The sequence below is a fragment of the Physeter macrocephalus genome, chromosome 19, assembly GCF_002837175.3.
Source record: "Physeter macrocephalus isolate SW-GA chromosome 19, ASM283717v5, whole genome shotgun sequence".
NCBI lineage: Eukaryota > Metazoa > Chordata > Mammalia > Artiodactyla > Physeteridae > Physeter > Physeter macrocephalus.
In genome coordinates this window covers 32,552,759-32,578,108 of record NC_041232.1, presented here as the reverse complement: position 1 = coordinate 32,578,108, position 25,350 = coordinate 32,552,759, and the positions used below count along the sequence as shown (strand labels likewise).

The window sequence follows — 25,350 nt, the reverse complement described above, 5'->3', positions numbered from 1 at the left end:
CCGGACGCGCAGGCTCAGCGGCCACGGCCCACGGGCCCAGCCGCTCCGCGGCACGTGGGATCCTCCCAGACCGGGGCGCGAACCCGGCTCCCCTGCATCGGCAGGCGGACGCGCAACCACTGCGCCACCAGGGAAGCCCCTCAGTTAGCCTTTTAACAGATGTCTTTCCTGACTTTGATTCCAGGAGTGAGGGTGCGATAAGAAATGTTAGTTGCTAGTGGAAGAATGGTATCTGGCAGTAAGATTAGGAGATGAAGACCTGTCCCATCAGTTAATCCTCCTTCTTTCTGTCCACCTTAGAATGGGAGGCTGGTTTCAGCTAGGGCTGCAGAAGGATAGACCTGTTGAAGATGAGTTGGTGTCCCTCAGTATTCCATAGCATTGATGTACAGAACCCAACGTTTTTTGTTTCTTGTTTTCTGTATTGTTATTAAGCTAGTAGTTTGGGTTATTGGTCCTTAATCAGCTGTCCAGTAGTACCGGGGGCAGGAAATCTTGTTGATAATGCTCTGAGCTTTGAATTAATGTTGGTTGTAGTTTCGTCACAACTACTAAGGATGAGTGAACTCAAAGCATGAGTCTGGTTTTTCTCTTTGTAGATTGATTTCTCTGCATAATGGTATCGATTAGTTGAGAGAGATTTTTGCCAGGTGATACTATCCTGTGGAATAGTCTTTAGACACATCTCTAAGTGGCTCAAACATATCAGGAAGGTTGGTCAGTTTACTTTTTGTTATTTCTTGTATTTCCCTTCTTTGTTAGGATTTAACCGCCACCATGTCGAGCAAAAGAGCAAAGACCAAGACCACCAAGAAGCGCCCCCAACGCGCAACTTCCAACGTGTTTGCCATGTTTGACCAGTCACAGATTCAGGAGTTCAAGGAGGCCTTTAACATGATCGATCAGAACAGAGATGGTTTCATCGACAAGGAAGACTTGCATGATATGCTTGCCTCCCTGGGTAATGATCAGTTTTAACATTAATAAATCACATAGAATTTCTATAACACCTTTTATATTTATTTCTTAAGCCAATCTAATGATGCTTTGTGAAGCCAATCTAATGATGTTACAGTTCACTAAGATTCAAAGTCTGGAGCATTGTTTCCCAAAGCGTGGCCCCCGGACCACCTGCAGATTTCTGGCCAAGTCTCAGGGTTAGGCTGGGGGCCAGCCGTGTACATGCATGCACTGCGAACACTGATCTTGATTATGAGAGCAGTGTTATTCCTCCTGACATCCCAGTGGAACAGCACACAGTCTCCAGACTCTTAATACGGATCCTATTCATTGAGAAGACTTTTTTCCGAATAGTTTTGCTATCTGGAATGCAAATAGCAAACTGTTTAAATGATCATCTTTCTTGTCAAAATGTTTACCATGATGAATTGTTGATGCGTTTTGTGGTGTAATTATCACTCTCTTAAAATTATGACCCTCTTTCTTGTTTAGGGAAAAATCCAACTGATGAGTATCTGGATGCCATGATGAATGAGGCTCCAGGTCCCATAAATTTTACCATGTTTCTCACGATGTTTGGTGAAAAGTTAAATGGCACCGATCCAGAAGATGTCATCAGAAACGCTTTTGCTTGCTTTGATGAAGAAGCAACTGGTAAGTCTGAGGTAACCTTTAATTACCAAGTGATTTAATTTTTGGTTATGGCAACTAAAATATATAACTTGAAATATGATGACATATAATACCCTCAGGTTTATACCATACCTATTTTGGGGGACAGGTTTTGCCTATGGCTTGTTAGTCACTCACTTCACTGCCTCTGCCCTTAAATATTTAATTTACAATTTAATAGGTATATTTGAAACTTCTTTAGGAAACTTATGTTACTCCTTTACTAGAATAATTCCACAAGGGTCAGGCACTCAGTAAATGTGTGTCAAACGAATATCTTTTACTGGAGCAATCTTCGAAAAAGTTTAAATTGATGTAGGCGGTGATACCAGTACAATCCTATGTTTGTTTATCAGGTACCTCTCAGCTCTGAGAGTGTTTAGATCTGGTATCTAACCTTTCCCTCTGGAATCAGGTGCCCCGGTTTCATAATCCTATTCTGCATAATAGCTGTGTGATTTCAGGTGAGTTACTTAACTTCTCTAAGCCTCTGTTTTCTTATTTGTAAGATGGACAGTAATATTACCTACCTCATAGGGTTGTTGTGAGGATTAAATGAGGAAATGAGATAGTAGCTTACTGCCTGCATAGAGTGAACTCTCAAAGACACCCCAAAGCTTAACTAAATACATGCCCGATAAGGGGGTAACTCACATGGTAAGTTTTTGAGAAGGAAGGCATACCCTCTGGTTCCACATTACTTGGACTAGTTTAAACAGTCCAAGCATAGTTTGGGCATGGAAGCATAGTCTCCCCACTCTGGCTTTCAAGGCTCCTCACGATAGGGCCTCATTTGGCCCGTTCAGGTAGACCACCCTCAACTCTTCCTAACCTCCTTCCAGACTCCTCCATGCGTTGTTGCCCTGACTTACCTCCACCATTTCTGCCTCTGCCTTTCCTCCTTATACCACCTCCTTCCTCCTTCTCCTTGAAATCAAGACTCTGAACAGTTATTTCTGGAAGGGGTAGGGAAGGGGCAGGCAGAAGAGACTTTTTTCCTGCTAAAACATTTGTGTATTGATTGAATTTTTTACAGTCAATGGGTATTACTTTTTTAGTGGAAGGGAATAAAACCATAAAAGAGTAAAGTGTCTTATTTATTCTTCAAAGTCATCTCAATGGTCACATTCTTTATAGAGCCTTACCTGTGTTTTAATACTGTTTTCTCCTGACCTCTGGGAAAACTTAAAAGCTCTCCCTTTCCCCCTCCAAAGTATTTTATGTATGTCTCTACTGGCACATACTCTACCTGAGCTTCTACTTTAGTTGTGTTCTTATTTCTAATCATCACGGTCTCTCCCTGCTCCCAGGATAATGGCTGTGTCTTCACCAACATTACATTCCCATCTTTGTAACCCCTCCCAGGTCCTACCACACTCCCTTGCACGTAGTCAGTGATGATTTTACATGATAGTTGAATGACTTGGCTGGAGATGAGGATTTATTTCTACAAGCTAAAAGTCTAAGATTTAGAGAACTTTTTTTTTTTAATGTAGGATTGAATTAGCAAAAACAATCCATAAATCTAGAGTTTCTTTTGTGAACTGATCTTACACTTTAAACTCATAGGAAATATATTATCAATGTTTTAGCTTAATTTCACATACAAGGAAGTTGTCAGATTTTTCTTTTTTTACTTTATGAATTTCAAAATTTCTGTGCTTGAATGGTCATTTATTACCTTTGGATTACTGCATTAGTGGGTCTCAATCATGATTGCTCATGGGATGTACTTGGGGAGCCTTTTAAAAATATCAGTAACAGATAATAAATCAAGGGTGGCCTCTGGGGTTGTTTTGTTTTGAGCTCCCTCAAAACACATGATTCTTATGTGCAGTCAGGCTTTATGAGAACCCTGCTTTCACAAGTCCAGAGTAGAAAGCATTCCTCTCAGCTCACCACTATACCCCCAATGCCTATCCCAGTGTCTGCAACATAGTTAATGCTCAAGTATCTACTCAGTGTTTTTGCACATCCTGGGTCTGAACATATTTATTACTGAATCTAAAATTACATTTGTTTAAAAAAATTTTTTTAATCTCATTTTACGTATAAAGAAAAAGAAGGAGGTAAAGTGAAATGCCTGAAGTAACATAGCTTGTTAAAACTGGACCTCAAGACTTCAGTATTCTTTCCACTGAAGCACTTTATCTACGTTTATGATGATTTTAGTGTATTTACTTGTAGAATAAGTGTGACCATGCTACTTTAAGGAACCATGAGGCTTAGATTCCTTAATCATACTTTATGGCTTGTGGTTAGGCATAGGCTTAGCCACTTTTATCAAGAGATCAGGAGATGGATGTCAGGTGAGGTCAGTAGAGCAGAGCAGGTTAATGTCACTAAGCAACAGGGCATTTTCTAGGCAGCTGTCTGCTGAGGCTGGCTTTAGCATGTCAAGACCTCATATTTCATACATTTGCATGCTTCTAGTTCTTAACATATAGCCCATGCTTAGTCAAGCGTAGATGCCCCTTGCAATTACTCCTCAGAGTAGTGTGTCTTCTGATCCCTGGTTCTTTTTTCTTTAGGCACCATTCAGGAGGATTACCTGAGAGAGCTGCTGACCACAATGGGAGATCGGTTTACAGATGAGGAAGTGGACGAGCTGTATAGAGAAGCACCTATTGACAAAAAGGGGAATTTCAATTACATTGAGTTCACGCGCATCCTTAAACATGGAGCGAAAGACAAAGATGACTGAAAAGAACTTCAAATTGCAGCCAAACTTTCCTTGTTGCTACTTTGGGTATTTCTGAGACTTTCTCTTAGAGCCTATTGCATGCCCTTAGCTTTACAGCTTTTGCCTTTCTTGTTGTATTTATTCTCAACCATTTGGGGCACATGCATCTCTATAATTAGACTGGAAATGGGACTTTTTGTCATTTTCAGAATAGAAAATAGGGTAGTTTAACTTACCGCTACCTTCCCCTCCCCCAATAACTGCAGTCTACAAAGAGTCGATATATTTTTTCAGAGAAAGTTATTCACTCAATTTTTTCTGAACCATAATTAAACTTTATGATAGAAACATACTTGTTTAAAACTTCTTTATTTACCAAAATTGGCTTTTGTTGGTCTTGGTTGCAAATTTTTATTTATTTATTTATTTATTTTTGGCTGCGTTGGGTCTCCGTTGCTGTTTGCGGGCTTCTCGTTGCAGTGGCTTCTCTTGTTGCAGAGCCATGGGCTCTAGGTACTCGGGCTTCAGTAGCTGTGGCTCGAAGGCTCTAGAGTACAGGCTCAGTAGTTGTGGCGCACGGGCTTAGTTGCCCCACAGCATGTGGGATCTTCCCCGACCAGGGCTTGAACCCGTGTCTCCTGCATTGGCAGGTGGATTCTTAACCACTGCGCCACCAGGGAAGCCCTTGGTTGCAGCTTCTAAAGAAAGGTAGTGGGAATTCTCTGGCGGTCCAGTAGTTAGGACTCCACCTGCACTTTCATTGCCAAGGGCCCAGGTGCAATCCCTGGTCAAGGAACTAAGATCCCACAAGACGCACTGTGCGGCCAAGAATAAAAAAAGAATGGTAGTGAGGCAAATCCTAGAAAATAATACGGTTGTTAGACCTCCCCCTTACTCCTGCCAGTTTTCCTAACAATCCTACTCCTCTACTATACATTCTTCCCCCTTTTTAAAGAAATCCAATTTTAACTGCCTTTATTGAGTTTCCTGCACTTTGCCTTCCAATTTTAAAAATAATTTCCTGTAAAATTTACATGTACATAATAGCTTTGGTAGCTTTAAATCCTAAAGTTTAACATACCTGCCAACATCACCCCATATCTGTTCTAATCTTTTGTACATAACTTCATGTCATTTAAAATTAGACCAGGCCACTGAGTGTAATTTTAATTTGTCCTAATTTTTAAAACTATTTTAGCCCCAAAGGTTCTATGGAATGCTTCTACCAAAAAGGCAGATTTTTTGTATTGTATTTCAAAGTGTTGGAAACACAATATGGTTGTTGTTGGTTTGTTTTGGGTTTTTTTGTATATAGTTTCTTTTTATCACACAGTCCTCATTGAAGTACCATGTTTATTTATGCAGAGATTCACATGAGTTCATTTGTGAATCTTCGACATTCCTGACCTGCCCATGGTCAGAACAGCTGAAGCTACATGCCTGGGAAAGTGAGGTCATTATTTCAATCCTAAAAATAACTTCTGCTATTTGCAGGAATGCAGGTCTGTTTTCAGGGTTAATCAGGAAATGGTAGACAGTTTCATTCACTTTGGGCTTCAAAAATCTGACTCTCAAGGATTCATAAGTTTAAGAAAGATCTTGAAATACTGGGGGGGAAAGTTGGGTGAAGAGGGTTGACAATTAACCTGTGAAGATGAATAACTGATAATTACTATAACTTTGTTTTATACTATTAACAAGACTGTCCTTGGACAAAAACTATTACCTCATTGAATATGCAATTACTGAATGCCTTCAGGGCAGCAGACCTTTACACTCAACAGGATAGGTGAGCTAGATTCTTTAACCTCAGGAGACCAGCTTAAAATAGGAGTAGAAGGACTAGTAAGGAGACTGCTCTTGGCCCTTTCAAGATTAGAATCTTAGCACCTGCCTTAACTGCCTTTAAAGTGTTCCTGAATTTCGTTCAGTGGCTTAAGCAAAGTACTTTTTCCAGGGTATAGCCACGATGCTGAAATTGTTGAACTAAATTTACATTTCAACTGAAAAAAAAAATAACTTCTGCTTTGTTAACAAATTTCCAGTCAAGAACAAATAACATTGTTTCCATACTCAAAAAAAGGTAGCCTCATCTACTAAAATTATCTTTTGCAGTATCTCCACTTCCATTTCAGGTAACTGCTCAAAGAACCAGCTGCCATTAGAAACAGTGGATACTCTCCCCTGAATGAAATGTCTCCTCATTTAGTAATAGCATTCTCTATGTAGTAAGTAGGCTTTGCTTAAGTAAAGACGATTGACAGTAAAAAGCTAAAGCATCTACTTCAACAGTGCATTTGATAGAAAAACTGGTCTCCATGATGAAAGCCAGACTTGAAACAAACCATTTCAAAAGTTGTGATGATGAAACCAGCCTAATGGGGGCAGCCTCCTTACCCACCTGCTTATGATTACATTGTCATTTGGACTCAAGGGCCCAAATTTTATTTGATCAAGGAGCCTCTATGACTGCATGAGAGCAGGAATTTATGAGTGCTACTGGGAAAAAAGGGAGCAGGCCAGACTATATGAAGACAAGTAAAAGCAAATTCTGGAAAGGAAAGGCAACTTTTTTTTTTTTTTTTTTTTACAAAGTATGAGGGGGTAAAGGACAGCAAGAGATGTACTAGACTTTGAGAAGTGCAGGCAAGTTGTAAGAAGGATCAGATAGAAGATGGTAAAAGAGCTTAGTAGATAGAGCCACAACAGTGTTAATGGAAACCAAGTGAATAATTTCAAGAGTGAGGAAGTTAGTAGTGTTAAACCACAGAAAAATCGAACACGGGAAAGTTTAAATGAGGCCACTGGATTTGGCAAGTCGGTCACTTCTACCAGAGCTGTTAAGGTAGTTTTGAGTGCAGAATCCATAGTGTAGCAGGAGACAGGGACAATGCCTGGGTTTGGGGGTCAGGCCAGCTGTATTTTAATCTCATTCGTGCTACATCATGGCTTTATAACCTTAAGAAAGTTATTTAACCTCTCTCGACCTCTATTCATTTGTAAAATTGAAGTAATGCTCTGGTTCATGATAGGAACATAATTATTAATATATAAAGCAGCATTTTTGTGATTAGGAGCAGTATGGGTTTTAGAGCCAGACGGTGGTTGAGTGAATAATGCCTGTTATTTGATGAGCTTTGTGTCCTTGGGCAGGTCGCCCAGCCCTAAGTGTCAGTTTCCTCACCTGTTTAACAGGGACAATACCCTCCACGTTTGTTGTGAAAACAGAAACACTAAAGCTGAATGGGTCTGGCACACAGTAGGTATTCAAATAGTGGTTATTCCATTTACCAGCAGGAGCTGTTGGGCAGTGAGGAGAGGCTTGAAGGGAAGGCAGGACCAAAGAGTATTTCCTTAGAGAGTCAAGCCTTTCTGTAGACAGAGGAAGAAGGCAAAGGAGTGTAAGCAAATGAGTGAAACCAAAGGAATGATGTGCAGGAACTAGGAAGAGATAGAACCTAGATCACATGTTGTAAGATTATTCTTAGTAAAACAAAAATGGATACTGCTCCCTCTGAAAACGGGAAAGGGTAGGTGATAGGAATTTAATCGTAGTTGGAGATTAAAAGCTGAGAAAGGAGAAAGGTCCATAGTGGTTTGATAGTAAATTGTCTCAAACTAGAATTTAATTAAAGGGTTGTTATGAGCATTTAATGAGAATATACATAAAAATGTGTGGTACCAAGTAGATCCTCAAATAGTTTATTTTAGGTTTCCTGAGTAGGTCCAATATGCCAGAATAGTTTGTGTCTTTCTAGATCCTCCTTAAGTGTACAATTTCTTGATTGTAAAAACCTGCAACCCTGGTTTTTATCTTTGCTGTCCTGAAAGGCATTGCTGAAGCTAATCCCATATTGAAGAAACAGCCAGTTTTCCCAAGTCCCTGTATCTTTTTATCCTAGGTTTATATGTGCCTGCTCAAATAATAGGCATCATAACTTCTCTTTCACATTTATCTACATACATCTTGTAGTTGTAGTGAATATACACCTTGTTTTTTAGTTTAATGTATCTTAAATTGTCATGTTTTGGCATACCCACCATTTTTGTTTTGAGTTTTAAGTATATTACCTTTTTTTAAACCATTCTTTTTAATGACCACAATAAACAATTATCTGGTATTTAGATATTCAGCTTTTCATCAATATTAATAAGTTTTTCTTTTGAATCTAGAGAGAACACTACACCCTAGGATTATTTTTCTATAACAGTGCTATCCAGTAGAATTTTCTGTGATGATGGAAATGCTCTCTGTGCTGTCCAATAAGGACACTAGATCACATGTGACTATTGAGGACTTAAAAGGTGTCTAATATAACTGAGTTTTAAATTTACATTTAAATAGTCACATGTGGTTAGTAACCATTGTGTTGGAAAGCAGTTCTAGAAACAAATATGGAGATCAAAGTCAAAGTACAGAGTGTCTCAACTATGATCTTAATTAAGGTGGCCAGGGTGAGGGCTTATGGTATAGCAATAGACCATACTTGGAAGAGCTCTCTGACAAAGACCTCAGAAGCCAAAATGTTCTCAGGAGTGGAAAAATATTTACTCAAATTATTGGACCAAAGGGCAGACTGCAGCTAAGGAAAAGAGTAAATATTTTAGAACCAGATATGACTTCTCAGCAATTGGTTTCAAACTCTATTGAGAAAATGCATTCAGTTAAGGACCTTGGGGCAGTGCTAACTCCGAGTAGGACCACGGTATCAGCATCACCTGGGGCTTATTAGGAATGCAGATTCTTGCCCCACCCTCGATCTACTGAATCTGAATACCTGGGGTTGGGCACCAGAATCTTTTACGAAGCCCCCAGGTTTTTCTTATTGGTGCTACTGTTTAAGAATTACTGCTATAGAGTGTTGAACACATGGTTCCTACCATCTAGGAATTCCTGCTCAAAGATAACTAATTTCTCATCAAACTTTTGTAGAATATAAAAGACTGGATTATTCGTTCATCTCCCTGCCTCCCGCACACGTTCAGGCAATCACAAGTGCTCAACGAAGGTTTGCTATTAAGTTGACTATCTTCCATTATCCGGAAATAGTATCTGTAATACTCCAAGGTGAGGGAACTTGAAGGTTATAGGCACAATATCTAGAACAAAAATTGAATTATGTAGCTTCGTGGTTTCTTTTGTTTTGACCAAGAGCATTATATAATGTGTGCGCGTTTGTGTGTGTAAATCTGCATTGTCTTTAACGAACCAAAGGAAAGCAAATAACTTGAATAAAGCTTTCCTGTGGTTGAAAGGGGAAACCGTCACCAGCCGTGGCCTGGTAAGGGCGTAAACCTGATAATCTGAGGGATAAAACAGGAGGGGCAGGGGTAAATGATAGAACTCGGTCTGGGCGTGCAGTCTGTAAAGCAGGCGGAGACCGCCCGGCCGCAGCCCTCTTACCTTCCCCAGTGTGGCGCGGGACGGAACCTAAAAAATTGCTCGTTTTATCTGAAGTTCAGGTGTAACCAGGCGAGGTCTACTTTTATCTGCTAACTTGGGAAGCCCTGGGTGGGCGGCGCCCGGAGACCCCCAAACCTCGAGGGCTCGCGCCCGCCCAGCCGGGTCAAATTCCAGGCCGGCCCCGAGCCGGCCCGGGAATGCGGAAGGGCCGCGGGACACGCCGCGAGCGGCGGGGGAGGAGAGCGGGCCGCGGCACCCCGGCCGCGCTGCGCCTGCCTCAGACTGCACGGCCCGAGAAACACCACGAAAACCCAGGCCGTGGTCGTCGGCCCCAGCCCCGCGCCCGGGTGGACAAGGTGGACTCGGCCTCGAGCGGAACGAGAACCGCAGTGCATCCCCCCACCCGGGGTTGGATCCCGCCGCGACTTCCGGTGCGACTTCCGGTCCGCCTCCCGAGGCAGGAAGTGCGGGTGCAGCCGCTCTAGCGCTGCAGCCCCGCCGCAGCCCCGCGTTCTTCCGCTCGTTCGTCTCGAGCAGGCAGTCCGGCTTCTGGTGCTGGTGTTCGGCCGCGGTGAGTGGCGTTCGCCCCCCGCGCGCGACACCCCTGGGGCCGCCCCGGTGCCCCGCCCCTCAGACCGCTCGCCACGGCCAGACCCTGGCCACAGTGCCGGCCGGCGGGCGGGCGGGGGCTGCGAGACCTGTCGGTGGGGCAGGGAGGGTCGGCGAGGAGGTCCGGCCGCGGCCAGCCCGGGCTTGGACTTCGAGGGTACGGGAGGCTGGGGCGGATGGAACCGGGCTGGGGAACCGCCCTGCTGGCCGAGTCGGCCTGTCCCCTGCGCTGCGTCACCCGACGGCTTCACACACCTGGCGCCTCGGCGGCCGCAGCCCCCCTCCCCGCCGGCCCGGTCGGTGGGTTTGGGTGTCTGCTTCGCCCACAGGGCTGGATGCCTTGGGGGCACAGGGGTCCGCTGGTGCGTGGTTCTTGCCCGGAGCGCCGAGTTGGTACCGGCTAAATGTAACGATTTCCGTAGGAGTTGTGACTCTTCCCAGCACCTTGCATCTTGTAAAGATTTACTTCGTTCGTGCCGACTGAAGAAGAGGACAAATAGCAAAAATCAGGAAAGGTTTTCTGAAAAAGAGAATCGTGACCTCATTGAAGGCCTTGGACTTAGCCCTGGTGGGGAGAATTTAGTATTTCTGGCTGTATCTGTGGTAGGAGGTAACAAGACCAAAAAGCTCAAAAGGTGTGAATTGTGTCGTGTGAAAAGGAGACGGTGGGGAGACCAGCCCGAACGGAACAGAACTGTAATGAATAATGGTTGGAAATAGGTAGATCAGTGGGGCTTTTTCACGGATGTCTTGCAAACTTGATGAGAAATAAAAGATTATGTAAGAGACATTCGGGAGTCATTTTGGATTCTTCGCTAAGGGAGTGAGATGAAGAAAGGGGTGTTTAGAGGATTAGTTTGGCAGCCTTGGTTTCGGACGGATTTGCAGTGGTCCTTTGGTAAGAAGAGAATTGTAGTATTTTAGAATTCAAAAGAAACTTACAGGTTATCTTTCGTTTTATAAGTGAAACCCAGCGAGGTGAGACAATTTGCCCAAGGTCACTTGAGGGGTTCACCTGCTGCCACCCATTTTCTCTGAGCATTAGGTGGACGTTCCTCAGGGTTAAGTGCACGGCTTCTTGTTTGTTCTGGCTCTCTTGAATAAAACAGCTTCTATGATGACCTACTCGATACTCATTTATGCTTTAATGAGACTCAGTGTGGGCAAGAGGAACTGCAACTTCTGAAGGACAGGTCCCAGGTGAGGGTTGCTGGGCTTAGGAAAAATAAAAGGACTGGGATCCCCTAAATGGAGCCGGTTGTCCCTCTCCCAAGATTCGAAGACAGCATATATCTAGGGATGATTTTCATTGCCAGCAGCTTTGGGGTCTTCCTTCCCCGTTCCGCACTTTAGATGTGGTGCCTTTGCTTCTTACCCCCAACTAGCTCTCCACATTTTCATGGTGGAAATTCTGCCACCTACATGCAGGATGTTCGGAGCTAGTGGTGCAAGCTCTGGGCTAGACTTCCTGAGTATGATCCTGCGTCTAAGCTCTACCTTTTTCTAGCTGTGGCTGCAGACAGATTGTTTATTCTCTTTGCCCTAATTTTTCATCTGAGAAATGGGGATAATAACAGTGCCTGTGTAATAAGTTGTTGTGAGAATTACATATGTTAATACACATGAAATGCTTAGACCAGTGCCTAGCACATATTTAGCACTCTTATTAGTACTCTTTGTTCCAGGTACTTTTTGTTATGGATTTCTTGGGGAGAGTCCAGTGGAGTTTATGCTGAACCATGGGTAGACCATAGAGAAAAGCCGTATTTTGGGGAGTCATATCCAGGGGGTGATGGGAATGTTGAAGATGGGGTGACTCTGTTGCACTTAAAAGAGGAACCCACAGAACTTGGAGAGAAATCGAATAGAAGGAATTAAAATTTGCTAACCAGGAACAGAAAATTTCCCTACCCAGTGCAAACTTGCCTATGGCCCCTTTGAGGTTTTAAAAATTCTTTGGCTATAATTCTGAAATAAAGGCATTGCCCTATTAAATATTAAAGACACCAAGGAAACACAACGGCTTTATTAGTTTTCTGTAGGTATATAACAAATTACCCCCAAACTTAGCACCTTAAGAAAACAATAAAGAGCTTCTGAGGGTCAGGAATTCCAGGGCAGCTTAGCTGGGCAGCTCTGGTTCTGGCTCAGGATCTCCTGGAGTTGCAGTCCAGATGTCAGCTGGGTTTGCAGTCATTTGAAAGAGGATCAACCTCCAAGATGGCTGACTCACCTGGCTGGCAAGTTAGTGCTGGCTCTTGGCAGGAGGCCTCAGTTCCCTGCCACATGGACCTCTCTGTGGGGTTGTGTAGTACCCTGTAGACCTGGTGCCGGCTTTCCCCAGATTGAGTGATCTGAGAGAGAGCATGGTAGAACCTGCAACATCTACAATATTATGACAAAGTCGCACTCCATCATTTTCACAATATCCTATTAGTTATGAAAGGTGGCAGAATATGCCACCCCAAGATATGCCAGTTTGGGATGAAGATTATTTTGAGCTGAAGGCAATTGAGAAGAAGCAGACACAAGAAAGGCTCTTTTCCCTCCCCCAACGTGCCGAAAAGCAGGACACACATTTACAAAGGTGTTCTTTTTTCCCTCTCTACCAGGCAGGACAAAGGTTACTCTCTGGAGACAACTTTAGACTCTTAATCGAGAAGGCCGTGACTTAAATCTACAAGAGAAGCCTTACCCTTGTTTATACTGTGCTTTTAACCTTCCATACCTAGCCTCTCCCCTCCACACATGCCTTTCTTCTTTTGGCTTCAGCTGAAGATGATATTTAAGCCAGAGTTCTAAGCCACCTCTGAGAGTTGGATTTTCCCTGGGTATCTCCCCATGTATACATGAGGTATACATGTTAATAAACGTGTGTTTGTTTTTCTGTTATTAATCTGTTATTACAAGGCATCAGCCAAGAACTCAGAACCACGGTCAGTGCCTTCTAAGTGTTTAACTCAGTGGTTCTCACCATCACTGTATATTGGAATCATCTGCTGCATTTTAAAAATACAGATTCATAGACTTCACCTGTAGACATTCAGTTTCAGGTGTACTAGACCAGGACCTGGACATCACTTTTTAAAAACTTCCAAGATGGGACTTTCCCTGGCAGTCCAGTGGTTAAGACTTCACCTTCCAACACAGGGGGTGTGGGTTCAATCCCTGGTCAGGGAGCTAAGATCCCACATGCCTCCTGTCCAAAAAACATAAAAAACAGAAGCAGTATTGTAACAAAGACTTAAAAAAAAAAAAATTCCAAGGTGATTCTAATGTTCAGTCAAGATTGAAACGAGAGGTTAGCTGCTGTGAGAGCCGTATTTACCCGCCATGTGGTAGCAGCACCTAGCTGACTTAGATGTTTCATAGGTAGCTAATAGAATATGCTCCATGAGCATCGTTTCCAGGTTTCCAATAAAGCCATATAGGCTGGATGAAGTTCACAAGCAGTTTCTGCTTATTAATGATTATAGTGCCCATGTTTTGATTTGCACATCAGTATAGCAGGTGATTTTGCAAAAATTTAGATTATGACCTAAATATGTTGACACCACAACTACCTGTAATACTGGTATTCCTATATCCCTGCCCTTTTTTAACCTCTAAAAATACTACTTATAACCTTTAGTTCACTCTATATCAGAAATTTACAAAAATAATGAAATAAAAATTTTGAAGAGGAAGTAAGACTTTTGTTTATTCCCGTTAAGGCTTATTCATTACCTTATATGCTATGTTCTAAATGGATATTTTTTGTAACTAAGGATGGGGTTTGGTGGGTTTTTTTCCTTTAATATTTATAGGTCAAGTAGTAATTTCACAGTTGTAGATAAAGATTTCAAGCCTTTACCTACCATGTCAAACCAAAACCATGACTGATAGGAAATACTGCCATTTGATAAGCCCAAAACCAGGGCTGCAACATTGCACGGTTGTAGGGAGGGCCATTCATATCTTACTCTCTTCCCATTCCACTGTGCACTTCTAGTCTATGCATTGGTTTCCCCAGCATAGTTTGAATTTATTTGAAAACTCAGTTTCACTAGGAATTAAATTTAGAGGAAAGTAGCTGCTCAGAAATCAGTGTTGGACTATATTGGTAAGTACTGAAAGTTTAAGAATTTTTTTGTGTTAAAAAAAATAACTAGCAGAATTGTATGCGGTAAAAAATATATAGGTAAAATCACCTTTAACAAATGGGGTTGAATTCTAGCTCTGCCACCAGGTGACCTTAGGCAAGTTGTTTAACATATTTTGATATTCAGTTCCTCCATGTGTAAAGCAGGCGTGTTGAATTTAGTGCACCCAAGTACCTAGCATAGGAGTCACTCGGCAAATGGTAATAGCCGTAAATTGAGTAGACTTTTAATTCTCTCTGGTCCTAAGGCATTTGGGGGCTAGAAAAATAGAAAGAACAAATGCATGAGTTAAACTGCATGGTGCCTTGGGCACATACTAGTACTAATAGTTTGGTGTTGCTGAAGGAAAGGTACAAAGCAGAGAATGGCTAGCGATGAGGCTGAAAGGTCATTCTAGGGCAGGAAAAGGTGTGTGTGCCATGCTCAAGAACTTGTACTTTGGCCTATAGGCAGTGGAGAGCCGACAATTTCTCTAAAGGGAATGATATGGTCATATTCATGTTTTACACACCTCTGGCTGGAAGATAAATGATAGTCTAGAGGGGGCCAAAAATCAAGGAGGTTGGTTAGTTGGCCAACGAAATATTCTACACAAAGAGGTGATGAGGGCTCAGCATACATAGGGTGGTGGCAGAAGAATGAGGAAGATGAGCAATTCTGGTGAATATTTAAGAGGCAGGCTTGGTTCATCAGTGAGAGGGATGAGTCGGGGGTGACTTGCACGTTTCTGGCTTGGTGAGGGCGTAAACGATGGTGCCATTAACTGACAGGAAACAGGAAGTTGAGAAAGTTTTGGAGGGGAAGATAATGAATTCTGTTTCTAACACATTGATTCTGAATGCCTGGGATATCAAAATGGGTGCCTTTCACAAGCACAATTGGCTGTTTGATTCCACAGCTCAAGGGAAGGGTCAGCCCTGAGGATACAGACGTGGGAATCATAGGTGTTGTCAGAACAGTGAGAGCCGATGAGATCATCCAAGGAACACAGAGTGAAAAGAATTTAATAAGCCATGGACTGTGGGAAAACTTGGAAATGTGAATATTTAAGTGAGTGGAGAAAACAAGAGCCTAACAAGAAAATGGAGGAGGACCAGGCATAGAAATAGAACTGAGAGGAGGTTGGTGTCACCAAGTCAAATACAGCATTTTACTGAAACTAAATGTGATCTTCAGGAGCCTCCCTTGTTAGAGTGTAAAGTCTTAAAGGCTGGGAACCTTGGGCTCTCATTCCATTTGGGACAGTTCATTTCTACTGTTATAGTTCATCAAGGCCAAGAGTTGTTGAGGCCTGAAGAGAAGAGGGATAAAATGGTGTCAAATATAGCAGAATGGTCCAAGGAGACTTAGACCAGATTCGACAATTGGAAAGCACTTGCAAATAGAGAAGAGAAAGCCAGATTGTGATGAGTGGGAAGTGAGAAAGTGGAGAAAGCCAAGATATTTATCTCAGAAGGTAAGGACAGAGAGGGTGGTAGTTTCTTTGGGGGCCAGAGTTCTCTTTAGATTGACTGTTTTGCTACAACCTTGCCTCACTTTTCAGCTGAGGTTTTATTATCAGTTGATATTTTCTGTGTGTACTTTGTATATTTATATACAAATATAAATGTGCATTGGTTTTAAATGAAGTACAGAGAAAACATAAACTGTTTTTCTTTTTAAAGAGATCATGGTGTCATTTCATTGAGCCATACCTACTCTGTAACAGGTTTTGAATGGGGGCTTAGACTTGCTCACGGTATAGTGGCTTTTCTAGCCTTACTGGGTTACCTCCTCATTCTCTCTCCCAGGCATTTTCCAGAATAAAGATCCTTGCATGTGCAGTCCCTTCTTGGCATCAGCTTCTTGGAGAACTCCAACTAAGCTTCAAAAATGTTTAAATATAATATACTTTTGGGTTAGCTGTAGCGTTAGCCTGAAACGATTATTTTTTAAAAATAAAGATTTTCTCTTTGGGAGGTTTTTCTAAATGACTCTATTGCAAACAGTTTGCTGATACTGAGGGAGAGAACTAATTCTTGGCTTCAGATCTACTGTCTTTTATATCTTTTGAATCTTGAAGAAATAGAATCATAGAATTTTTAGCATGAGAAAGAATTTTAATCCAACAGTTTTGGAATGTGAGGAAGAATTAAAGCAGAGTCAAGTGCCTTGCTAGTGGACCACATTCTGTCTCCGATTTAACCTTCTATATAACTAAGGTCACATGACTAGCTAGTTTTACAGGAAGGAGAAGAAATTAACATTTACTCAGGCCATGTGTGCCAGGAGGGGAAGGAGTTGAAATGTTAAAGTAAGGACTCTAAGGCTGATGTGCTTCAAAACTGCAAACAAACTAAAACAATGTAGGTTAAAAGTCCAAGACCGGAAGTCCCGGAGACCCAGGTTCAGAATTCCCTTGCCCAGCCACTGCCCTCACCAGCCATCTGCTTTTACACTGCGAGGCTGCAGAGTTAGAGAACAGTCCCCAAGGCCACCCTCATTTCTGACACCAATTCCAAATTTCGTTCCCCAAGACGACCCTCAGGTTCAGTAATTCGCTAGGACCTACAGAACTCACTGAAAGCTGTTACACCTATGGTTATGGTTTACTACAGTAAAAGGATTCAGATTAAAGTCAACCAAGGGAAGAGACTCGTGGTATGGAGTCCAGGAGAATTCCAAATGCTTAGTTTCCAGTGGTCCTTTCCATGGGCAGTGTTGACCTCTCCTGGCAGCAAGGCGTGATGGTGAGCATGGAGTATGGCCTGCCAGAGAGCTCGCTTGACCCTTCATAGCCATAGTTTTTACTGCGGCTCTGTCCCCTAGATACTGTCCCCACTCCTAGGCTGACTTCAGTCTCCAGTTCCTCTAGAGGCCAAGCTGATTAACACCTGACCCAGAGCCCCCATGATAAATCACATTGTTAGACTATCTGGTGTGACCCAAGACCCCAGGTATACTAGGCAGAACATTCTAAGGGCTTAGAGATTACCTCCCAGGAGCTGAGGACAGAGGCCAGACCTCTCTTTGGGCAAAATTAAATTCTTTACTACACAAGGGCCATTGATTTTTTGTTGTTGTTGTTTTTTTGCGGTACGCGGGCCTCTCACTGCTGTGGCCCCTCCCGTTGCGGAGCACAGGCTCCGGACGCGCAGGCTCAGCGGCCATGGCTCACGGGCCCAGCCGCTCCGCGGCGCGGGGGATTTTCCCGGACCGGGGCACGAACCGGCGGCCCCTGCATCGGCAGGCGGACTCTCAACCACTGCGCCACCAGGGTAGCCCAGCGCTCTGCTGCCATCTTTTAATCAAATACAGTTCCTGGAGGCCAGTCAAAGAGCACTGGGGTTCTAGTAGTAAAAATGACAAAGTCCCTGCCCTCGTGGGGGAAGCCCGATTTTTTTTTTTTTTTTTTAACCTAGGTAGTACCTACCTCATAGGGCAGCTGTGAACATTGAATAAGACAGTGGAGCAAAAAATTATTCTGGTGTCCATGGGTTTTCAAGAAATGGTGAAGCTGAGATTCAGACTCAAGATTTTTCCGATTCCAAAGCCAGGAGTATTTTCGTGTTGTATTTATTTACATCATTTAAAACTGCAAATAGAAATGGAATGAGAAGGGAATTCCCTGGCGGTCCAGTGGTTAGGACTCGGAGCTGTCACAGCCAGGGCCCGGGTTCAGTCCCTGGTTGGGAAGCCACGTGGTGGGCCAAAAAAAAAAAAAAAAAAAAAAAAATGGAATGAGAAGTGTCCATTCTATTTGACATTTAAAACATTGGTGGCTTTCAGTAGAGTATCAGGGGCTACCACTAAAGGTGTATTACAGAGAATTGAGGAGTGATTGGGAAGATGAGAAAATGGAGAGAGTTGAGTAGTAGAATACTATTCCGAAAGTTTTGTCAAGGGAATGGGGAAATGAGGATGTAGCTAGAAGGGATATATGACTAAAGATACATTTTGATGATTTTTTTTTTAAATTTATTTATTTATTTTGGCTGCACTGGGTCTTAGTTGTGGCATGTGGGATATTTAGTTGCGGCACACGAGATCTTTAGTTGCAGCATGTGGATTTCTTAGTTGCGGCATGCATGTGGGATCTAGTGCCCTGACCAGGGATCGAACCTGGGCCCTCTGCATTGGGAGTGCAGAGTCTTATCCACTGGACCACCAGGGAAGTCCCATTGATGTTTTTTTTAAATGAGAGCCTTTTGAGCACGTACCTTATAGTAACTATACTAGGCTCTTTGCATATGTTATCTCATTTAATTCTCACTTGCATTAGAGTAGATATTGTGTTTTGCTGTAAAACTGAGGGTCGAGTGAGGTTCCCTGGTTTTCAGACCATTTTTTGGAAGAAACCAAGGCTCAGAGAGGTTATGCAATATTGGTAGTAAAATGAAGTTAAAAGGTGTACCTACTGCATAGGATTGTTGTGAGGGTTGAATGGGACATCCTTGTGAAAGTAAGATGTCTGCTTTGGAGACTTTCTCTTTAGGGGAGCCCCCCCGCCCTCATAACAGTGCTTGGCACGTAGTAGCTCTCGGTAAATGCCATCTATTGCTACATGCTTTAAAACTCATTCACATTTAATAAAAATGAGGTTCGTGAAATTTGGGGTGAAGCCACATCAATAATTTCTATTCTGTTATTTCAAAACTGCTTTTGTCCTAGCTGTTTAATTGTGACATTGGAAATAAAGTTTACATGTATATTCCCACCCAAATAAAGTAATAATTCTACAATACATTGAAATATTTTTACTCACTAACGTTAGGTGTTGTGAGTTCTTTTTTTTTTGCTTTATGTTTTTATGCATTCTGTTTTGCTTTATGTTCTTTTCTTTTTAACTCTAGGATTAAACCGCTACCATGTCTAGCAAAAAGGCAAAGACCAAGACCAAGAAGCGCCCCCAGCGCGCAACCTCGAACGTGTTCGCCATGTTTGACCAGTCACAGATTCAGGAGTTTAAGGAGGCCTTCAACATGATCGATCAGAACAGAGATGGTTTCATCGACAAGGAAGACTTGCATGATATGCTTGCTTCTCTAGGTAGACTTTTATGCTCTTAATATTCCTGCTTCCCCAAAATAATTAGCGTTTTATGAATTATTTTTTGTGTGATGTACAGATATTAATCTCCTGGTCTCAAAGGCCTCTTGAGAGAGGCACCATACTGAGGCTTGGCCCATCATAAGAGGATACGCCTTCAGGGGTGGGGGCCTGGCTGCCACTGTGGCTAGACAGGCTTCCATTCTTGTTAGCTAAATATGATAGGTCTACAAGGTGAAAAGCCAGGGGATGACTAGATGGCAAGATACCAGATTCTTAAACAAAAAGTGTGGACAATAATATAATGTACTAAGTAATAAATGTTGAGGACAGGTTATATGACAGAGGTGACAGTCATAAGTGATAACGACCATCTCAGGGAGGAAGGGCAGTGCTCCTAAAAGAAGGGAACACAGGGAAGGGGGCTTCCACAATTTATTTTTTTTTTAATAATTAAAGAAAAGAAAATGTAAAGATAGAAGATTTATCGATTTATTTTTATACATTATTTATTTAGCTATAGTTGATTTACAATATTGTGTTAGTTTCAGGTGTACAGCTTCAGATTCTTTTCCACTGTAGGTTATTACAAGATACTAAGTATAGTTCCTTGTGCTATACAGTAAATCCTGTTGTTTACCTATTTTTTGTATAGTGGTGTGTATCTATTAATCCCAAACCCCTAATTTATCCCTCCCCCCACACCTTTCCCCTTTGGTAACCATAAGTTTGTTTTCTATGTCTGTGAGTCTGTTTCTGTTTTGTAAATAAGTTGATTTGTAATTTTTTTTTTAGATTCCACATACAAGTGATATCATATAACATTTGTCTTTGCCTGCCTGACTTACTTCACTTAGTATGATAATCTCTAGGCCCATCCATGTTGCTGCAAATGGCAATATTTCATTTAAAGATACAGGATTTAAAGCAAACATAAACTGCCCTTTGTCATTTTGGCTATGTCGGTGTTAATTTACTATTCCTTATATGATTTTGTTGTTTTGATCGTAAGGAAAGAGGGGAAAGTCCTCCATGTCCTGCCTGAGTTGGCACTGATTTTACAGTTGGAAGAAAGGAGTATCAAGTCAGGGGGTTCTTGATAGGCCAGAATGACGGGCAGGGAAGGGGGCACAGGTCAAGGATGGCCCACAGTTAGGCTCTACACTCTAACATTTCTGTGTCTGACCATGAGCCAGAAAGGGCATTTCAAGGGCCAGAAGACAAAGAGAGAGAATTTGTTACTTTTTTCTTTTTAGTAATCACATGATTTTGTTCCTCTCTTTTATTTTTATTTTTTTCTCCTAGCATGTTATTTTGAAAATTTTTAAGCCTATAAAAAGTTGAAAGAACGGTATAATGAACATGCATCCATCCTTTACCCAGATTCACGAGCTGTTAACATTTTGCAGCATTTCCTTTATTCAGAGTGAGAGTTGAATCTTGCAACATTGCCTTTATTCAGAGTGAGAGTTGAGTCAAGATACTGATCTGACTTGTTGACTTGCAGGTGGGGTGGATCCCAATGTTTTCCACACTCTGAATAGCTAAGTACTGAGTGTCCTTTGGGGAGCAGGTCACTACTGAAGAAGGCCACCGAGGAGAATTGAGGGCCTGAGTTGTATTACAAAGATCGAACACTCAAGCCTGTCCCCTGGTCCTAGTAGATGCTCAGTTAATTTTTGTTGGATGAATGAGTGATGGGAGAGTAAGAGACTGACTTTGGGGACTTCCATTTTGGGGAATGCCATGCCTTTAGAGATACATATTTACCTTTTAAATCAACAGTTTATATTAGATGCCTTGAATGGGTCCATAGGTGCTTAGCCTAAGCCAATTCATTTTAAATCCCTGTGTCTTTTTCATACCCATGTTCTCTTGATACCTTTGGGTTACACTTTTTACCCCCAAAAATTGCTGCAAGAGAGTCGGGTTAAATCTGGAGGTAGAAAAGTAGTCCTTTTTAGCTACTTTCACTTACTCGAAGAATCTTGAGATTGATTTTGGGCTAATTTTGTATCGATATGTTGAATAGGTATAATGAGTGAAGGTTGTAATGCAGTAAGACAGATGCCAACTTGGCACTTAAATTTCACCCAAATTCCTGGGAGTAAAACTTACATATGAACCATAATTCTAGATTTGACTGTCATTAGCACTTAGTTGGGTATAATAGTGAGATGCTGACATAGATGCTCTTTTCATGGAGAATGAAGGGACCTTTCAGACACCAAGTTTTAAATAGTCCATTTTATAGATAAAAAGTAAACCCTAGACAGTTTCCATCTTGTCCCAGGGCACACAGTCAGTGGCAAACTGGGATTCAAACCCACTATTCCAGACCCTTCGTTCAGTGCTGCTTTTCTGCACCATGTGGACCTCACAAATGCCAGGACAAAGAGAAGCTCTTTGTTACTCCCACCATATGTGGCCATTCCAGGGGAATTTCTCCCAACTTCAAGGGGAGGGTCAGGGGAGTTCCCTCACCACTGTACCAGAAGAGGGAGAAGTGTCCTTGGTTGGAACTGAGATTAAGATTTCCCATCATGAACAATACTAAACTAGACTATATTTCAGCAATACGAGTAAACAGCATCTGGGGATATGTCTGACAACCAAATAGAACATAACATTGTTTAAAATGAGCTCCCAGGGACTTCCCTGGTGGTGCAGTGGTTAAGAATCCGGGGACACAGGTTCGAGCCCTGGTCCAAGAAGATCCCACATGCCACGGAGCAACTAAGCCCATGTACCACAACTACTGAACCTGCACTCTAGAGCCCGCATGCCACAACTACTGAAGGCCGTGTGCCTAGAGCCTGTGCTCTGCAACAAGAGAAGCCACCGCAGTGAGAAGCCAGCGCACCGCAACAAAGAGTAGCCCCCGCTCGCTGCAACTAGAGAAAGCCCCCATGCAGCAGCGAAGACCCAGTGCAGCCATAAATAAATAATAAATAGATTGATTAATTAATTAATTTTAAATAATAAATAAAATGAGCTCCCAGTTCTAAACCAACCTAATAGTTTCAGCTTAAATGACCAACTTATAAATAAATTGTTTGAAGCATACCAATTATAGGCAACTGTACTGCAGTTAGAAGTATGAATATTTAGATTTTTTAAATAACTATTGAAATGCTCTGATGGGTCTTTTTTTTTTTTTTTTTTTTTTTTGCTGTACGAGGGCCTCTTCCGTTGCAGAGCACAGGCTCCGGATGCGCAGGCTCAGCGGCCATGGCTCATGGGCCCAGCCGCTCTGCGGCATGTGGGATCCTCCCGGATAGGGGCACGAACCCGTGTCCCCTGCATCGGCAGGCGGACTCCCAACCACTGCGCCACCAGGGAAGCCCCCTGATGGGTCTTTAATGTTATCAGCATTCAAGATGTAATAATGTGGCATTACCTGGTTCATAGTTTCATGTGTTTGTTTTATTTTTAATGAAAAATAGTGAAGGAAAAGTTGCAGAAAGTATTAGTGAATGGACAGTATTCAACCTAAGCCCAGAATGCATTTTATTTATGATGTATCAAAGATTTTTTTATGTTGTTAAAAATTGTCTTTTTTAAATGTTCTTAATGTAAGTTAATTGAAAAATTAGTTTCGTGTGATGGTGATGTAACTTTTAAAAATATGGTGGGCAACATAACAGTAACAGAATAATTATTTATTGAAATGAGTTCTTTGTCCTTAAATGTTAAAATGTGCAATTTTCTAGGGAAGAATCCAACCGACGCGTACCTCGAAGCCATGATGAATGAGGCTCCAGGGCCCATAAACTTCACCATGTTCCTTACCATGTTTGGGGAGAAGCTGAATGGCACAGACCCAGAAGATGTCATCAGAAACGCTTTTGCTTGTTTCGATGAAGAAGCAACTGGTGAGCACTCTTTGTTTATGCCCAGCCTCATTCCAGACTATGTGAAACACTTTTTAGGAAATGAGAAAGATTAGTAAAACATAAATTTTTAGAAATGAGTAGAGGGAAACCATAATTTACGATAGGACAGTCGACCAAGAATGGCTAGAACACAGGTATGTAGGTTATAAAGCTGCACGGTTTGTGGTATTAATCTTTGAATCTGGTTCTGAGCTTCCTGAAAGCCAAAGGGAGAATTGTCTTCTAAATAGTGTTTCTTAGACAATGTACTGCTTCAAGAGACTTTAAGTTTCACCAGAAAGTATAGTTAACTAACTTGGACAATTAAAATCTTTGTTTTTTTTCCCCTATTATTTAAAAATGTGTGAAGAAGGCCCGGCTGTTCCGTTTTCTGACTTCTCTTGTTTTCCCCTTTGCTTCTGCGTTAACCCTCTGCTCAGCCACGCACATCGCCTCCTCACATACACCTTGCATCCTCCTTCCTGCTTCCCTCTTGCTACCTATTAAAACTGCACCGTCCTTCGTGCACGTTTGGTCTTGGCAACGCTGCCCTTTTATTCTGGGTATCTGCCTTTTTTTTTTTTTTAATATCTCTGAAATACAAGGTATTTTTTTCTCCTCTGGAAAATACTCGCTTCAAATTAATTTTGTAAGCATATGATCTACTAACTGACTTTTTAAATGATTTAATCTAATATTAATAAAGAACTCTAAAAATAATAGGAAAAGATAAGGATATGGTTATATATTGCTTTATTTTGTTCAGGTAAATATGTATGTTTTGAAATATCTTGTAAGGTTGACCTAGTTGAGAACCAAATCATTAAAGTGCCGGGAGGTGTTCACAACTCCCCTTTTTCTGCTGCCTTCCAGGCACCATTCAGGAAGATTACCTGCGAGAGCTGCTGACCACGATGGGAGATAGGTTTACAGATGAGGAAGTGGACGAGCTGTACAGAGAAGCACCTATTGACAAAAAGGGGAATTTCAATTACATTGAGTTCACACGCATCCTTAAACATGGAGCGAAAGACAAAGATGATTGAAAAGAACTTGAGCTAAAACTTTGCAATTACTTTGTCTTACTCTGTTTTATTTCCCAGACACTTCCCCCCTCATAGACCTGTTGCATGCAACTTAGTTTCACAGCTTTGCCTCTTTTTCAGTGTATTTATTCTAGACCTTTCTGCCACTTAGCACTTGTATAATCAGACTGCAAATGGGGATGAGGTTGTAAATTGTATTGAGAAAAGGGATTGCGAATAAAAATCAACAAATGTGAAAGCCCAGGAAAATATATCCGGTATTTCTGGTTTTGCTGGATTTTTACATTTTTATATAATAAAAATGCTATTTTGAAATAAAGATTATGCTGACTCAAATGTAATATAATGGAAAGTTAAATAACTGGTAGTTGGGGGTAGTCCTTTTTTTAGATTTTCAAGTTCGTATAATTCAGATTCCATAGTAAAACTGATTTTTTACATGTATGGGACAGTGTTCTTCAGTATAAGTTAACATCATTATACAGTAAAAACTAGTTATACCTTAGTTTCTTTCATGCTTCTGGTAAGTCAGATGTTTAAATTATTGAATGATAAATATAGAATGTATCTGAGAAAACACTGAATGTTTTACTGATTTGAGTCTAGGAACATGAGGCAAAATTCTGAAGAAAAGAATAGTTATTATTGAACATTTACGGTGTGTAAAGCGTTGCATGTAGACGATTTTCACTGACTCTTTCCAGCACTCTTGTGGGATAGAATTTTATTAGCCCTGTATTTCAAGGGGAAAAACTGAGCACCGGGGAGTCGAGTGATTGATCTGAGTCTCTGTCAGAGCTGGGACTCCAGGCCAGGGCACCCCACTCCAGAGTGTGGATTCTGGGACCACTGTGCTGTCTCTGAAAAGCCCCAAATGCCTAAAAGGTCAAGGTATTTCCATTACATTCTAACATAGTTTTGTAGTCATTAT

The 25,350-nt window shown here is 41.8% G+C and overlaps 2 protein-coding genes and 1 non-coding gene across 5 annotated transcripts in view; 2 read left to right on the top strand and 1 right to left on the bottom strand.

Annotated features, from left to right (window-relative positions):
- The window catches only part of LOC102993300 (myosin regulatory light polypeptide 9), a 9,714-nt gene extending 5,047 nt beyond the window's left edge, over positions 1 to 4,667 (top strand). For all 3 annotated transcript variants that reach the window (XM_007126752.4, XM_007126751.4, XM_028480287.2), the window contains exons 2-4: positions 763 to 961; positions 1,453 to 1,614; positions 4,164 to 4,667. In XM_007126752.4, the coding sequence (XP_007126814.1) occupies positions 778 to 961; positions 1,453 to 1,614; positions 4,164 to 4,336 (519 nt within the window). In that variant the 5' untranslated portion in view covers positions 763 to 777 and the 3' untranslated portion in view covers positions 4,337 to 4,667. The remainder of the gene's footprint in view (positions 1 to 762; positions 962 to 1,452; positions 1,615 to 4,163) is intronic.
- A 5,498-nt stretch (positions 4,668 to 10,165) lies between these two features.
- On the top strand, positions 10,166 to 24,738 carry LOC102993761 (myosin regulatory light chain 12B). The gene is made up of 4 exons (XM_007126753.4): positions 10,166 to 10,290; positions 19,303 to 19,498; positions 23,212 to 23,373; positions 24,247 to 24,738. The coding sequence occupies exons 2-4, from the start codon at positions 19,318 to 19,320 to the stop codon at positions 24,417 to 24,419; spliced, it is 516 nt and encodes a 171-aa protein (XP_007126815.1). The 5' UTR covers positions 10,166 to 10,290; positions 19,303 to 19,317; the 3' UTR covers positions 24,420 to 24,738.
- Positions 18,551 to 18,623, bottom strand: TRNAG-CCC (transfer RNA glycine (anticodon CCC)). Its single transcript has one exon. It is a non-coding gene; the product is annotated as a tRNA-Gly (tRNA).
- Positions 24,739 to 25,350: the final 612 nt, after the last annotated feature.

Excerpts from the sequence above, each read along its gene's own strand:
- LOC102993761 (XM_007126753.4), top strand. The coding sequence starts at position 19,318 with ATGTCTAGCAAAAAGGCAAAGACCAAGACCAAGAAGCGCCCCCAGCGC. Across the intron at positions 19,499-23,211 it reads TGATATGCTTGCTTCTCTAG|GGAAGAATCCAACCGACGCG; the intron begins GTAGACTTTTAT and ends GCAATTTTCTAG. Across the intron at positions 23,374-24,246 it reads TTTCGATGAAGAAGCAACTG|GCACCATTCAGGAAGATTAC; the intron begins GTGAGCACTCTT and ends GCTGCCTTCCAG.